Here is a 16,862-nt window from a genome sequence, read left to right as displayed (position 1 = left end):
TGGTTTAGTGGGCATGGTGGTGTTGGGTCGATGGTTGGACTTGATGATCTTAGAGGTCTTTTCCAACCTCAATGATTCTATTCTATGATTCTATCATGACAATAATTATTGTATTTTGTCTGTGGTTAGCATGCAATTCAATTTATGGTGAGGTGAAATTTGTGGAGTATCAATGGTGTATTTTAAACCATTTAGTAATAGAATAATTAATTTACCCATCCCCCAACAGTCTGGATTGTAATATTGAGAAATGACACTAGAGTGTTATGTCTTCCTGTCTTCATTTCAGATTTTAAATATTCCCCTTATAAAGAAAGGGGCATGTGAGGCAGAATGAGAAGGAAGCTACCTGAACATATCTTTGAAAATTCTTCTCTGGAGAAGACACAATCTGTCACACAATATATATTAATGTGATTAGGATATTTTCTGAAGAAAACTAAATTGTGCAGCTACTGCTGGGACCTTGGGGTTTTGCTTAGAAATGTCATGGCAATCTGGAAAATTGATTGAAACATTCCCTTGAGTTAAACCTTGAGTTTGGTGTTTGAACAATACTCAGTGAAGCTCAGATGTGATTCACAGGAATTCCATTATTTTGGGTTATTACCATAAAATTTTCTCTGGCATTTCTGATTTTGTTGTTGCAGTATTCATGCATGCATGCATAACAAGGGCCAAAATTATTTTGGAGTCCAGTAAATACAACAAATATGGCCTGAATTTCAGCCTCATTCTGTATATATCACATTTTATGTCAGATCACCACTGTCTCCTATGTAAAACTATGATAAAAAAATTAAACCATTTGAGAGTTTATCAATCCCAAAGCTAAATTTATATGCATTAGCTCAAAAGATATGTAACCTAACCCTGATTTCAAAATTCAGTGTGTGATTTTTGCCAATTTATTGTAACACAGTCTAGGAGAATAAATAGGCTGCTCAAAGAGATGAATGGCTTTGCTCATATAATTATTAAATTAAGAATTTTTAAAATCCAGAATAGATTCCTTGGATTATCTAGTTTTATCCTATGCATAAAACACAACCCCATCCTGTAATTTCTATATCAGTGCTACTAAGTAAGGGTGTGTTTATCTGGATCTGCAAGTTACAGCAAGTTGCGGGGGTGGGGTGTGTGGAGCTATAAGAAAAGGAGATATCTACTTGAAAAGGCTGAATAGTTCTCCAGTCTCTTTAAAGGGAAGCACAATCTAGAGATCTCTAAGATCCAAGGGATTTCTCTTGTTGCTCCCATTTGTATGTCCAGCTGATGGCAAGACTAAGCATGTATTCCGAAGATGCCAATATGTACATATACATATACGGCTGGTCACACAGACTAACATGGACAGAGACAAGTGTCTTTACTGGTACACACAGAAACACCAACAGCACTGAAACAGACATGAACACCACAGGCAGCCAAATCCTATTTCTCTGGTTTTGCTGATGGGAACAGGAGTTTGCTAGGAGTGACACAGACTCACACATGCACATGCATGTGCTCCCACAACCTTCCAGGTCCTGGCCCAGGAGTTGGTCCCCAGATCCCACTCCCTCCAGGTGCTGCCCCCCCTGTGACCAGTGGCCCTTTTTCCAGTTGTTTGCCTCTGACCTCCTCCTGCTAACCAGGCAGTCCATACTAATGTTCACTAATGGTCACACATGTGCTCACACTCTGGACAGAGGACACACACACTAAATAGTCAGGAACAGAGTTTAAAAAGAATGGAGGACAGGCTGCGGTGGTTAGGTGCAGGGATTAGTAAGAGAGGCTTAATCCTCTCCATTTTCCCATACTTTTTTCTCCCTTATCCACCATGATCCCTCCCCTTACCTGCCTCTAGCCCTAAACATCCCACAAAAAGTTTTGCACTCTCCAAATACCATTTAAGAATCTCATATTAAGTTTTACATAGAGTCACAAATTCCCTCAAATACTCCACAGTAAATTTCTAATTTCCATGAGACCCAATGTAATCTTCATTCCCCCATTCTAATTAGTTACTAAGTTCTGGCTGAACTGCTACAAGATTACAGTGATACACTCAATGGCCTATCAGTCAGAAACTTAAGAGTTCTGGTCTTTGTTAGTGTCTCCACTAAATCCTACTCAGTAAAGCTTGTGTATGTGTGTATATAATTTATTACTTCCCTCATTTCTTGTCTTTGCTTTCTATACTGAAAGGTCCTTGACTAGCTATCCTCATAAACCAGGTGTCGTTACATTCCAGATACCCTTACAAGCTGTATTTACTAGGTGTGATTGAGTTGCATTCACATAAATGTCTAATGCCATTTGAGACAACCTCAGGGATCCAATGTGTTGTAAAAAAAACTACAGGAGAATTGTACCAAGAGCTTCTAAAGCTGTGCGTGAAGTCTAGAAAACATAACCTCCTACACCTAAAGGGGTGTCTTGGGTCTCGCTGAGATGGAGTTAATTTTCCCCATAGCAGCCCTCATAGTGCTGTGCTTTGTATTGGTAGCTAGAAAGGCGTTGATAACACACCAATGTTTTGGCTACTGCTGAGCAGTGCTTGCACAGCATTTCCCCCCTCACCGGTAGGCTGGGGGTGGGCAAGATCTTGGGAGGGGACATAGCCAGGACAGCTGACCCAAACTGACCAAAAGGATATTCCATACTGTACGACATCTGCTCAGCAATAAAAGCTAAGAGAAAGGAGGAGGGGGGGGCATTAGTTATTACAACGTTTGTCTTCCGGAGCACCTGCTATGCATACTGAAGCCCTACTTCCTGGGAAGTGGCTGGACATCACCTGTTAATGGGAAGTAGAGAATAAATCTTTTGTTTTCCTTTGCTTCCACGTGTGGCCTTTGCTTTTGCTTTATTAAACTGCCTTCATCTTGACTCATGAGTTTTTTCCATCTTATTTTCTCCCCCGCCCTATCCTGCTGAGGAGGGGAATGATAGACCAGCTTGGTGGGCACCTGGTGTCCAGCCAAGGTCAACCCACCACAAGGGGCATGAGGTTCCTATGTTTAGGCAACTGAGTCAAGCACAGTATATCTAGCTTCAGTCTTGGATTTTGTTACCCTGTTTGGGAAGTTCTTGGGGGGGAATGGGGAAGTAGGAAGGGGAAGTATTTGTTTGCTTTTTGATTAAATTGTATCTATTATTAAAATCTTTTGACCATAAGAGTACCCAAAGATCATTAATCTTCATATACTACGTTAATCTTCAATCACATGAATGGATCTTCCTAAGCATTACATCATTAGATATATTTTACAGAGCCTGAATTATTGGTTTATAACTTTTATGATAAAACTGAAAATGCTATTACACTAGAGTTCTCAATAATCACTTAAGCTAACTAATGTCTTCTCCTGTTTCTTTTTCTTGACTTTTCTGTGCATTCTACCCAAAGATCATGGTTAGTTACATGGTTAGTTAGCTCTTAGTTACAGAGGTGCAGAAAAAGTAATTTAATTGTCTGTCTTGACCTTTAAGTCTTTTTATTGCTATTGTGTTCCAGGATATATCTTCCTTTCTAGATGTGTGATTTGTATCTGATGGTTTGCAAAATACCATACTGTTGACATATGCCACACCTTATTAAGAGACCTCCCTTTTTGGGGGAGGAAGTGCTGCTGTTACTGTATGTGCCATGAGAATACAATGTCATATATTTTATAACCTTTCCTTTCACTGCTGCTACACAAGGATACTGGTGACTGTAAGAAATAAGGTTTACCTTTCCCATTCTGCCATAAACAGTTTGTAATTTTGAACATACATAGTGCATCATTGAATTTTGCATAAAAATGCAAGCATATGTCTTTTAGTTCTATAAATCAAACATCCATATTTTGCAGCTAAAGACAAAAGTGAAAGGTAGTGTCAAAGCCAAAAGACCTGCTGCAAAGATATTTTGATATTAAAATCAGGAAAGATACTAATTTTTAGAAAAATTGGATTATCTTCATTTTCTGAACCACAATTCATAATGAAATACATGAATCTAATCCTTGGCTTAATTACGTTGATGTTCACAGTGTGATATGTAAATCTAATTCTGTTTTTTCTAATAGGAGTGCAGTTCACCTTCTACAGCTTTCATTTGGAGGATCATCATGACTACTTACTAATAACAGAGAATGGCAGTTTCACACAGCCATTAGCACGTCTGACTGGCTCAGAGCTTCCTTCACCCATCAATGCTGGTCTCTATGGAAATTTCAGGGCTCAATTGCGCTTTATTTCAGATTTTTCAATATCATATGAAGGATTTAATATTTCTTTCTCTGGTAAGGAAATACCTGCAATACCTGGCTCCTGAAAAAGATTTTTTCAGTATTTTATGTAAAAAGAAAAAAAAAAAGTTTAAAATTGAAGTGATTTTGATGACTACATATACTGAATCATAAAATTATATAAGTTGTTTCCTAAGCACAACAATTTCAAAGCAAGCAAGCCTCTGTGCCTCTGTAGAAGAGACATTTGTGCTATATCATAAATAAGATGGCAGTTAACTGTAAGACACATTATCAAGCAAGGGGAGGAAACAGAACTAGTCCAATTTCAGTCAGTGAAATTCCAGATGAGCCCAATTGTCAATTATTTAGGCTTTTATGCTGTGTCATCGTTTTCATTTGGTTTATGAACCAAATGGGATATTTATGGCTTTTACAGGAGTGATAAAGCATGTTGTGTTATGCATCTTAAAAACATTGTGAATGTATTCATTAGTCTTACATTTTAATGTAATATAATTGCCAATTTAACATTCACGCATTCATTTTGTTTTTAAATCTGAAATCTGTATTGATAGGTGGCAATACACAGAAATTACTAGACTGCAAGATTACAAATGTGACTGATAAAAAACATGTTGTTGTCACTTGTACAAGCTGACTTGCTCTCTTGTTTTCAGAGTATAATCTTGAACCTTGTGAAGATCCTGGGATCCCACAATTTGGTAACAGAATAGGATTTAATTTTGGAGTGGGAGATATTCTGACATTCTCCTGTTCATCTGGATATCGTTTAGAAGGAGCTTCAGAGATTATTTGTCTTGGTGGTGGCCGACGAGTATGGAGTGCACCTCTTCCAAGGTGTGTGGGTACGTGGTCAGCTGCTTTCATTTGCTTGTATGTGTAGTCATTGTCCATGGATTTGCAGATTTAGAGCATGGAAAAGCATGGTAATACACCTCTTACTTTTCAATGTACTCTCATGTTCTCCATATCTCCTTAGTCAAATTTATTTAATCTTTTATAAATATGTTTAGTATTAGAACTACCAGTGGACTTCACAGTCTATACTTTAAAGCATTTTAAATTGAGGCCACAATGCTTACTCTTCTTATTTTGATTAATAGATTAGGAAAACTGGGTATAAATTTAAAGCAGCATTTGGCAGTTCAGATGCCTAATAATTGACTCTTTTTTGTCAATGCAAGCTTCCAAGTGATACCTGTATTACAAAATTGTGTAAATGTAGTTAGAGCACTTAGACCAGATTTATTTCATAAAAATAGGTCCATGTATAGGAGTGTAGTCAACGTGGGCTTCCTATGTAAGTTAGAGTAGAGAACCATATCCTCAGAATATCCTCAGAACAGTTTTTCTGTTTTTAAAATGATAGCTAAGATAACTGAGAAGAAACACTTTCTTATGGTTTCTAACACTCTCCACTCACTGTAGAGGTAGTCTACATATGTAGCTTTGACTAGAAACTTAACTTTTGTCGTGGTTTAATCTCAGTCGGCAACTAAGCACCACGCAGCCGCTCGCTCAATCGCCCCCGGTGGGATGGGGGAGAGAATCAGAAGGGTAAAAGTGAGAAAAACTCGTGGGTTGAGATAAAGACAGTTTAATAGGTAAAGCAAAAGCCACGCATGCAAGCAAAGCAAAACAAGGAGTTCATTCACTACTTCCCATTGGCAGGCAGGTGTTCAGCCATCTCCAGGAAAGCAGGGCTCCATCACGCGTAACGGTTACTTGGGAAGACAAACGCCATCACTCCAAACGTCCCCCCCCTTCCTTCTTCTTCCCCCAGCTTTATATACTGAGCATGACGTCACATGGTATGGAATATCCCTTTGGCCAGTTTGGGTCAGCTGTCCTGGCTGTGCCCCCTCCCAGCTTCTTGTGCACCTCCAGCCTTCTCAGTTGGTAGAGCATGGGAAGCTGAAAAGTCCTTGACTAGTGTAAACATTACCTAGCAACAACTAAAACATCAGTGTGTTATCAACTTTGTTCTCATCCTAAATCCAAAACACAGCACTGTACCAGCTACTAGGAAGGAAATTAACTCTATCCCTGCTGAAATCAGGACAACTTTTAATGGCTAATGTTGTCTGAGCTGAATTCTTCCTAAATGTCTTGATTTTCAGTTCTGTTGAGAACTGTTAAAACAACAAAATCTCTAAAAAGTAGGATAGTTACTTGTCTATATTTTTTTATTTATTTAAGAGTATATGCTATATGGAAAGGTTTATATACAAAAATGTCTGTATCAGTGTGCATTTGAAATCTTTTATTTTTTCATACTAAACTGGATGATAGTAAAACATGTTTCTTTCAGAATCTGATTGTATAATAACTATTGATTGATTGTGCTTGCTCTTATCCAGTGTTAGCTACCGTATCACAATTTTCATGTCCAAACTATTCCTATGCTTACCTTGGTATAACAAAAGTTCTGAATTTGGCATATGCATAAGTGACATTTACATATCTATGTACAGAAGACATGGTTTAGAAGCTGAGTTAGTGTAGTGCATGAATAAAAGTTATTTTTGTGTTGGGGTTGATGAATTTTTAACCATGAGAATAATAATGAATGCATGCACAGTTGGCAAGACAGGTTAAATTTTAGTAATAAATTTCTGGAAGTGTTAGTATACTGAAAATGAATTGGTAAATTATCAGTAAAGAAGAACTTGTGCCGAAGCATAAATGAAAAAAAATTGCTGTGTAGTTTTCATGACATAGAAAATAATGTTTACGTCTGTGTGTTTGCAGAGGGGGGGGAAGAGACAAGCTGGAACTCAAGGAGTAAATTATTTTCCAGTCAACATATTTTCTCCTTATGTTTGAAAATGAAAGATAATCTCCGCTAGAATGACTTAATCAACCATTTCCCCCCCATAAATATTAAGCCTTTGTCAATTTTGTGCTTAATTTATATGCCATAATAATGAAATTCAAACAACTGGAGAATGGACATTCCTGTTGACCATTTCTATTGGATTCAGAAGTTTACATATTGGTACTGTTGCTCATGTTTGGCATTTTCTGCCAAAGTGATTAATGAGCTTTAATGCTTCTGATATCATATACACTTTCACATACACACAACCTCAATTGGGAACCAACCACTGTTCATAGTATTTGTGTTCAGCTTGTCAATACAAGAATACAATACAAGACACAGATAAACTGGAACAAGTTTGGTGGCAGGCCACCAAGATGGTTGGAAGCTGGAGCACTGATCCAGTGGCGAAAGGTGAGAGAAACGCAACCTGAAGAAGAGACAGCTTCGTGAGAACCTAATAGCAGTTCTTAATAGCTGTGGGGAAATAATTAAGAAGGTAGAGCAAGGTTCTTTACAGTAGTTTATGACAGAAAGATGAAAGGAAAAGGCATAAATTGAAATAAGAGAGTTTTAGACTGGAAATAAGTGAAACCTTTTCACAAAGAAAATGTTGAATAGTGGAACATATTGCCCAAAGAGGTTGTGCAGTTTCCATCCTTGGAGGTTTTCAAGATCCAACTGGTTAAAGCCCTGAGCAACCTGGTCTGATGTCAGGGTTGAACCTTCTTTGAGCAGGAGGCTGGACTAAAGACCTCCTAAGGTCCCTTGCAACTTGAATTTACCTGTGTTCTTGATCTTATATCCTCTTGATAGGTATAGCTGAATCCTGTGGGTCATGATATTTCTTCTGTTGTCTTAGTAAATGTTCATAACAAATACCTGTGCATTCTTACATATCTTAGCTCTCTACTTTCACCTGTGTCTTGGTCCTTTGATAGTACAAGTGTTATAATTTTTAACTCATTCTGTGGTCTCTTCGTATGCGAACCATTTTGTTTTCTTTAAAACAAAACCTTGTGGATATAGAATCATAGAATCATAGAATAGTTTGGGTTAGAAGGGACCTCTAAAGGTCATCTAGTCCAACCCCCCTGCCGTGGGCAGGGACATCTTCAACTAGGTCAGATTGCTCAGAGCCCCGTTCAACCTGACCTTGAGTGTTCCTAGGGATGGGGCATCCACCACCTCTCTGGGCAACCTGTGCCAGTGTTTCACCACCCTCAGCGTAAAAAATTTCTTCCTTATATCTAGTCCATATCTACCCCCCTTTAGTTTAAAGCCATTCCCCCTTGTCCTGACGCAACAGGCCCTGCTAAAAAGGTTGCCGCCATCTTTTTGAGAAGCCCCCTTGAAGTACTGATAGGCTGCAATAAGGTCTCTCCGAAGCCTTCTCTTCTCTAGGCTGAACAACCCCAACTCTCTCAGCCTTTCTTCATAGGAGAGGTGTTCCATCCCCCTGATCATCTTCGTGGCCCCCTTCTATATATAAGGATAGACTTTAGAGAGACTTAGCTCTGAGCAATGTAGATGGACACCATACTTCACCATTTAGCCTGCTAGCCAGGGTTCTTTTCCAGGAGTGGATGCATTTAGCAGTGTAGACACAGGTAATGTGACCAAAGTGCTTCATTAGCATATGATAAAAGTGCTTCCATTCACATGATAAGAAATCCGTCATGATGGTCACAATTCTTCTAGTCATCTGATGGGAGATAGTGTTTGCAGCCATCAGAAAGAGTATGGGAATAAACAGTGTCAGAACAATTGGTGTTATTTATGACTGGTTCCCAGTTCACATACGCCTGATGTTTAAGACTCTAAGAAGCACAGAGGTTAGGACCAATAAGAATGAATTTTTCTGGTGGTGTTCATATGTCATTCATTGGCTGCAAATGGACTTTACAGTATGTTGGACTACTAGTAATCCTGACCTTGACTAAATTCAAAATTTGAAAAATCAATGGAATCATAAATATCTTGTGAAAATTCCTTTAAACCGGAAGAGACTGAATTTAATAGATTAACAGTATTTTACACTATTTTTTTTAGTTTCCAATGCTAGCCATTTCAGATTCTCAATGAGTCATCACAGGATAGCCTTCTACTGTCTTTGCTATATTTCTGGTGCCACATACTGAATCAAAAGAACAAGACCAGCAACAGAAGGCATATTTGCCAAACGTGAGATAGGTCTGCTTGACATGGTGCAGAGATTTTTGGAAATGCATACCTACACTAGATTTCCAGTAGACTGAGAATATTTAAGAGTTAGTAATTATTCTCTTTGTAATACCTTCAAATACAGACAAAACCAAACAATACTGTCTATATTTCTGAAACTAGCTTTTATATCTATTTCATCATTTTGCCATGCATATAATAATGGCCAACTAAAGGTTCAAACTACTAACCATACTGTCAACATTTGAAAATTCTCTGTTTGTATTATTACTCTCTGACTTATTCCCAGTATGGTTTTATTTCCTTTGCAAACTGAGGAAATAACAGATTGTGCTCTTCTATATATTCATCTGTATATTAGGAAAACATCACATGTACATAGCTGGGACGTTTTTTAACTGGCCAAAACTCTAGGTTAATATCACTTTCCTCATCTTGCTTTTTTACCTCTGCAGACATAGCAAAGGGTTAGCCCATCAGTTAAAACAGTCTTCTTTATTGGTTAGAATTTCATGTCAGCATTCACCCAGTGCTCTAGGTCCTGTAAAGAGAAATAATAATTTAGATTTTTCATGAAAATTGCAGAGAATTAATGGATAAAGAAGAACTCACTAACTTTTTTTCAATAAAAGTTAAGAAAATTTCATGTGAGATTCTATGAATTTGTCATTAGTTAAAAAAAAACTGTAAGAAGAAAAAGATTGTTAGCAAAATGAAGAACATGTATGCTAAAAATTGTTCATAGAATTAAATTAATGTTTCAAGTTTTGTATTAGTTCTGTCTTGCTTTAATACATTCATTACTGAACTGAAAGTGAACTCTATGATAGCAGTTGGTTAGAATAGTTTCAACCAGAAGAAAACTTCGAAGTACCTGAGAGACGTGATAAGCTAGATGAATGAACAGATAAACTGTATGATAAAATAAATGTAAGGTTGATAAATAACATGGGGGGGAAGAAGACTCATTGTAGTTACACTTCTCAGGAATTCTAAATTAATGGCATTAACGTAAGAAATTGATTTAAGAATCACTGAAAACAAAAATTATATGGTAATTCATATAGGAGACTGGGGACAGAGACTGCTTGCAGAAACTTGTAGTTTCACCTGAAATATTTCCAAATCTCTCTCCATAGAAATACTGTAGAGCTGGTAGGAGTTCAGAGAAGGGCTAGGAAGAAAGATAATGAGCTTGTACATAGTTTAATATAAAAAGAGAGATGATGGAAGCATTTTCCTGTAATAAATGGCAAAAGTAAACTAGCTCAAGAGATTCAATTTTCTTTTCCATTAATGCAAGAAAAAGGGCCACTAGGCTGAAAATAATACTTTAAAAAAGTAAAATGTTAGAAATAATTAATTTTCCCTTCAACATTAATTAAATTGTAGAAATAGTCTGGTCAATGATATAAAGAAATTAAAAAAGCAATTGTAGATTTAGGTGGATAACAAGATTATTCGGAATTCTTGCCAGAACATTTATCAAGCATCCCTTTCTGGATACACAGAAGGCTAATGTACTGAGTCCTGAAACAGAGTAGCCAATCATAATAAATGCTAAACCAAACAATTTACCAGTAAATCAGAAGCTGTCTTTCTCTTCTTACTCAGAAGTTGGATAAATAAATGGTATATATTAAATCATATTATTATTATTCAATTTATGAATATACTCTTTTTCAAAACTGAATTTGAAATTAAGACTTAATAAATGAAACTTTAGAATTAAGAATTAATAAATGAAAAAGTAATATTGAAATAGCAAACAAATATTTATTACTGAATTTTTAAAGCTGAACTGCTCAATGATGGCATTATCTGAATTCCATAGGGCTTGATGTTGTGCTGGAACAATTTTTTTAACAAGTATTTTTTACAAATACAGAATTTTTTTCCATATTTCTGTTTATTTAGCTGGTTCTTTTAAATGACTTAGAGCTTCAAAGTTGATAAACTGTTACAGAATTAATACTACTGTTTGTAAATCCTGATGAACGATAATTACACTAAATTATTACAGAATTAATACTACTGTTTGTAAATCCTGATGAACATGATAATTACAAATATCCACATTCACTAATTATACGGTTGGTAGAGGTTCACACAAATTCATGTATATGTCTTGTTTGTATATCCGTACATCATTCCTAATATCCTAAAGTTACCTCTATAGTAAATGTATGTTTTCTTAACATAGTTAAAAGAGTCCACTATATGATTCAGTTCATTTTGGGGTAGATGTCAGTAATCACTCGTGAATTGTATCACTTGTGTTTCCAGCATGTGTATGGTAGTTTTAGTTAACTAACAAACGCAGTTACCATACTGTCACTGTTTTGTTTTTATTTGGTTTGGTTTTTGTTGGTTGTTTTTTTGGTATCTAAATGAATGTTCCTTTTCAATACATCTAAGCTCTGGATAGTCCTAAGTAATCAACATTTTCAACACTATATTAGGAGCATGTCTCCAGCTTGTGATACAGAGCACAGGTATCATCTTAAGTTTGTGAATATGCAGTTTAGTTGTTTTCATAGGATTGTAGTGCCTCTGAACTGGTTCTGATGCATTTAGAGTTCAGATGTCTCTTAATAATTTTCAATGCCATTGTTAGCTTACAAGAAGCCAGTTTGAATTTCCCTGTAACTTGTGTAACTGCAAGAACTAATGAGCAATTACTGTTGCTTTAAGGGAAAAATAATGAAATAGATAAAATTAAACTTTTCTGATAATCAATAATAGAATGAAGATGATTAAAGATCTGTAAGAATACTGTCATTCCTTAGTTTCATGCTTTCTTTTCATGCTTTATTCAAATAATAAACAAATGCAATATTCATATTCAGCACACATACTGTTTTCTTGGAATTACCTCTATTTCTAGTGAAATGTAGAAAGTAGTCTCTTTTATACTAGGATTTCCCATGTCTTTTATTCTCTCCTCTGTCCTCTTCCATTTTTGTTTTCTTTCCTTTTCTTTTTTCTTCCTTCCTTTATAAGGCTGCCCAATAACCAAATTGCATTACCTTTCACTATAACTGTCATGTCAGAATTATAACCCATAATTGTTTCTATGTCTATGTAAAGAAGATAATATAGTCCTTCATAGCTTCCCAACTGTGTAGGCCTTTTCCTTTGGCTTTCTCAGGACCATACAATTTCTTTCCAGTCTGCTAAACCTTAGCTGGAAGACACTGACTTTAAAATCTTGTTTTCTTGTGCTTATATGCTACTTCCACTTATATTTTTCCTTACAACATTTTCTATCCATTTTTCTCAGTATGTCCTAAAGAGCTAAGGTCAGAGTCTCTGATGTTCTGGTCATACAGATTTCCAAGGAACTATACTCCTTACAATTATGAAAAGCAGACAAAAAAACATAAAAAATCTACAGGCAAATCCATTCATTTATGTCTTCCTTATTGCATGCTTTTCAGGTAATATTGTATATGGATCTTTGCTGATAAAGGGTTTTGCTAAGTTGATAGTTTTTTTCCTATTTACCAACATAGCTTCTTTGCCAAGCTTGAGTTAAGGTGCTTTTCAGGGAATACTTGGGAAGTGAAAAATAGAAATGTCTGAAAGGTTATATTGTATAAGAGAACAAATAAATTCAGTGTTGAACTGAAGCACAGTTATGTAACCAATGAAGTGAAGGCTGTACCGCAGATAGATCTGCAGTAATTGCAAGGTCCCTTAATTAGCAGGAGAGCCATTAGCTACCCTCTGCACATCTTACTCCGTATTGCCATTAGAGTCTTGCTGCATAGCTTTATTCATTTCTGTGCATAAACAAAATTTAAGGCAAAGTTGTTTTTAATATTTTGGGTTTGAAAAGGTGTTCTTTTACTAGTTTTGAGTTTTCTTTTAATATGTGGAATATTTTGGCAGCATGAATGCTCAGTTTAAGGACTGTAATACTCACTTGTAAATGCGTCATTGATTCCTCTCAGAACAAATTAATCCTAATCTTTCCTTTGTTTGTCAGAAGTAAATTTATTCCTTTAAATATTTCTCCTGTCATTTTTGAATATATTGTATTTCTGTTATTTTCTTCAAGGATAGGATATCCTGAACAAAGCAAAATACAGCCATTGAGGGCTCACCATCTGTTAGTATAATGGCATTATAATGTGATAAGCACTTTCTTAACATTTCTTATGTATTCTAATATTTTACATAAAGTTCTAACTGTTCCTGTTCACTGCGTGGAAATTTACACTAAGTTCCAACAGTTCTCAGGTTATTTTGTGCTTTGTTTTGGTTTTGGGTTTTAATGTTTTGGGGTTTTTATTTGCTTGCTTGTTTGTTTTTTTATGAGAAGTTTATAGTTAGTTTAAAGGCAACTTGTGCACATTGGTTGTTTAAGTTCTCCTAATATAGAATATGTATTTGTTAAAACATTTTACCTTGTTAATACTAATGCAGAAGCTTATTTGTCATGCCATTTCTCCATCCTTCTTTGGTCGTTTGTGGTACAGGAGCATATTGTTTAAAGTATATGGGACTCCGCCCCATTCTTGGCAGCTGGAGCTATTAATTATGAAAAATAATAGTAATAATGTAAATTGTTTCTAACAATGATTTCTTTTTATTTGGCCATTTTAGTAGAAACATCAACCTGCTGTAAAAGTATGTGTAGGTCTTAAATACAGGACCTTCCCAAATCTGACAGTAGTGTCTTCTATTACAACATAAACAAAGCAGTAAAATAACAGCCAAAAAAGTATGTGCAAAATATATTGAAAGTAAATTTAATACACAGACAGCCACATGAATCTTTTGATATTCAGATCACCTCTGATGTAGATCCATGTACTGCAGATACATACTTAATAAGACATTACTAATTTTTGGCTCTATGAAAGGAAATCTGATCTTTTGGAACAGTATAAAAAAAGTAAATAACACTGTTCTTACTGCTTGAAGAAGACAATGTTCCTCTCATTTTCTTCATCAGCATAGGGTTTCCTGTACTGAAGTCTGTCAGGATACCAAAACCACCTGGAAAACTTTTGATGACCTCATAACTGAGATTATTCAAGAAAAGAATGCTTCAGTCACAACTTAATCCTTTCAGGATTGTCTTGTTATCCTCTGTTTTGTTGCCTTGTTTTGACAAGAGTCTATTTTCTTGCTTACATCTGCCATCAGTTGAAGAGGTAGAACTTCTGAAGATTCTGAAGATTTTTAACAGTTTTATGAGAAACAGCACTGTTTAAGCACTGAATTTAGATACACTTTCTGAAGTAGCTGTTGATTTGCAGTCTACTACCACTGTTGGTTAAAGATAAAATCCTTTTTAGAATGCTTCCACTTACTTGCTCAGTCAAGCTTTTGCAATGCACTTAGTCTCCTAACCAAGAGATAACATCTTTTCAAAATACAGAACTGCTATTTGTAGCTCTTATCTTTTGATTCCAAGGGATTGTCTTGAAGAAAACAATGGCTGAATTTCAATCTGTAGCAGCATGTCACATTTATTTGTTTGATAATTATTTATGGTGAGCATTTCATCAGCTGAATTGTGAGAAACTTTGCAAAATTCTCCTAACAGAGCATATTTTAAAAGAAAAAGCCATTCAATGAAGAATTGTTTTCAAAAATGTTAAATTACCCAAACAGATACATTTCATTCCTTGGTTAGAATAGCAATGGCATTTTACATGATTACAGAATTTAAATAAACTAATAAACAGTAGTTTAAACTCATCTGTTTTATTATGGAAATGTGCAATGAACACACATTCATAACCAAAAGCATAACAGTAATTTCTTATAAATAGCTTATTATATCAGTGTTTTCCTTTCATTATTTTTCTTTGAGCTTTTGTTTATTTTCCTTTCTAATACTGAAATGATTCTATATTTCTGTTAAAGTCCAGAAACAGTGATTTACTTCAATCTTAGTGTTACATCCTTGTACTTTATATAAGGCTGAATTTAAGCCTATGTGGAAACATAGCTGGATGTTGGAATATTTTCCCTATTTCTTTTTTTTCTACAAGCAAAGTGTGTAGGGTAGGTTCTAAGTTTCAGCTGAAATAAGTGGATTTAAAAAAAAAAAAAAACTTTGTCTCTAAAAAAAAAAAAAAAACTTTCTCTCTAAAACAACCTGAATTCCATCTCTGTGGAACAGGAAATGTTACTAAAATGAAACATTAAGGCAGTGCAGAAATGTTTGTAATTTCTGATAACAGCTCTAAGTATGTTTTTAAAGGACGGTCACCGACTTTCTGTTCCTCTGTGATTTTTCCTTTACTTCTGAAATAGTGTTTTGTCCCTTCTTTGCGTTCTTCTGTATTTCCTTCTTTATACATTTTCCCTTAATTTTATCTGGTTTGCCTCTTCAGTCTCTTTTTTCTGTCACTCAATGTAATGCCTGTTAAAATTATTTTCCAAACACTTTAAACAAATTACATATGTTTAATATTTATATTTATTTTAAACTTAAGAACTTAGTTAACATTTTTTTCCCTGACACTTTTTTACTCAGCACTTAACTGCACATATAAGTATTATGGTCTTTTTTGATTTATGCTGTAGTATTAACAACAAAGACTAGAAGGCAACCATAGGTTGCCTGAAGTTCCATGTAATTTTAAGCAACATAGAAGTGGAGATTGGCAGATAGAATTATTATGGTATAGTTTGGAAAGTATCTTCGCGTATCTTCCCTGTTTGATTCTGCACTTATTCAGAATTATACTGCTGATTTTTGTGTGTGTGTTTGGTGTTTTGTGGTTTGTCTTTTTTTAAAGTCATAATTTGCACTGACAAGAGGCAAGTAGAGAAGCAAGGGACTAACTTGATTTTGTGAGAATCCATCTGAGAAGTGTACAAAAGGAGCTACTGTTGTAGGCTGTGGTGCGTGCTTCTGTGGAACTGTAATGATATAACTGAATGCTATGGGAGAAATTCTTTTATACTTTGGTTTTCAAGACTACTGTTACTAAACTCACTTTCTTGTCTGCTAACAAGGATTGAGATTGTACATAGAATCACAGAATGGTTTGGGTTGGAAGGGACCTTTGAAGATCATCTAGTCCACCCCTCTGCCATGGGCGGGACATCTTTCACTAGATCAGGTTGCGCAAAGCTCCATCCAACCTGACCTTGAACGCTTCCACAACTTGGAACACAACATTCTCCCTCTATATGAAGAAAAGCACAATCAGATTGTACTCAATCGCTCTAAATTGGAGAGATATGGATTTGATGGGTGGACTGTCCAGTAGATGAGGAATTGGTTGGATGGTCGCATCCAGAGAGTAGTGGTCAGTGCCTCAAGGTCCAGATGGAGATCACTGACAAGTGGTGTTCTGCAGGGGTCCGTATTGGGACCAGTACTGTTTAATATCTTCATCAATGATACAGACAGTGAGATTGAGTGCACCCTCAGCAAGTTTGCAGATGACACCAAGTTGAGTGGTGTGGTTGACAAGCCTGAGGGATGGGATGCCATCCAGAGGGACCTGGACAAGCTGGAGAAGTGGGCCTGTGTGAACCTCATGAGGTTTAACAAGGCCAAGTGCAAGGTCCTGCACCTGGGTCGGGGCAACCCCCTGTATCAATCCAGGCTGGGGGATGAAGGGATGGAGAGCAGC

The 16,862-nt window shown here is 36.0% G+C and overlaps 1 protein-coding gene across 1 annotated transcript in view; it reads left to right on the top strand.

Annotated features, from left to right (window-relative positions):
* The window catches only part of CSMD3 (CUB and Sushi multiple domains 3), an 838,052-nt gene that overhangs the window by 510,748 nt on the left and 310,442 nt on the right, over positions 1-16,862 (top strand). The window contains exons 21-22 of the mRNA XM_009277245.2: positions 4,062-4,277; positions 4,904-5,092. Of these exons, the coding sequence (XP_009275520.1) occupies positions 4,062-4,277; positions 4,904-5,092 (405 nt within the window). The remainder of the gene's footprint in view (positions 1-4,061; positions 4,278-4,903; positions 5,093-16,862) is intronic.

The sequence above is a fragment of the Aptenodytes forsteri genome, unplaced genomic scaffold (assembly GCF_000699145.1).
Source record: "Aptenodytes forsteri isolate BGI_AS27 unplaced genomic scaffold, ASM69914v1 Scaffold49, whole genome shotgun sequence".
NCBI classification, from domain to species: Eukaryota; Metazoa; Chordata; class Aves; order Sphenisciformes; family Spheniscidae; genus Aptenodytes; species Aptenodytes forsteri.
This window is presented reverse-complemented; position numbering and strand designations above follow the sequence as displayed.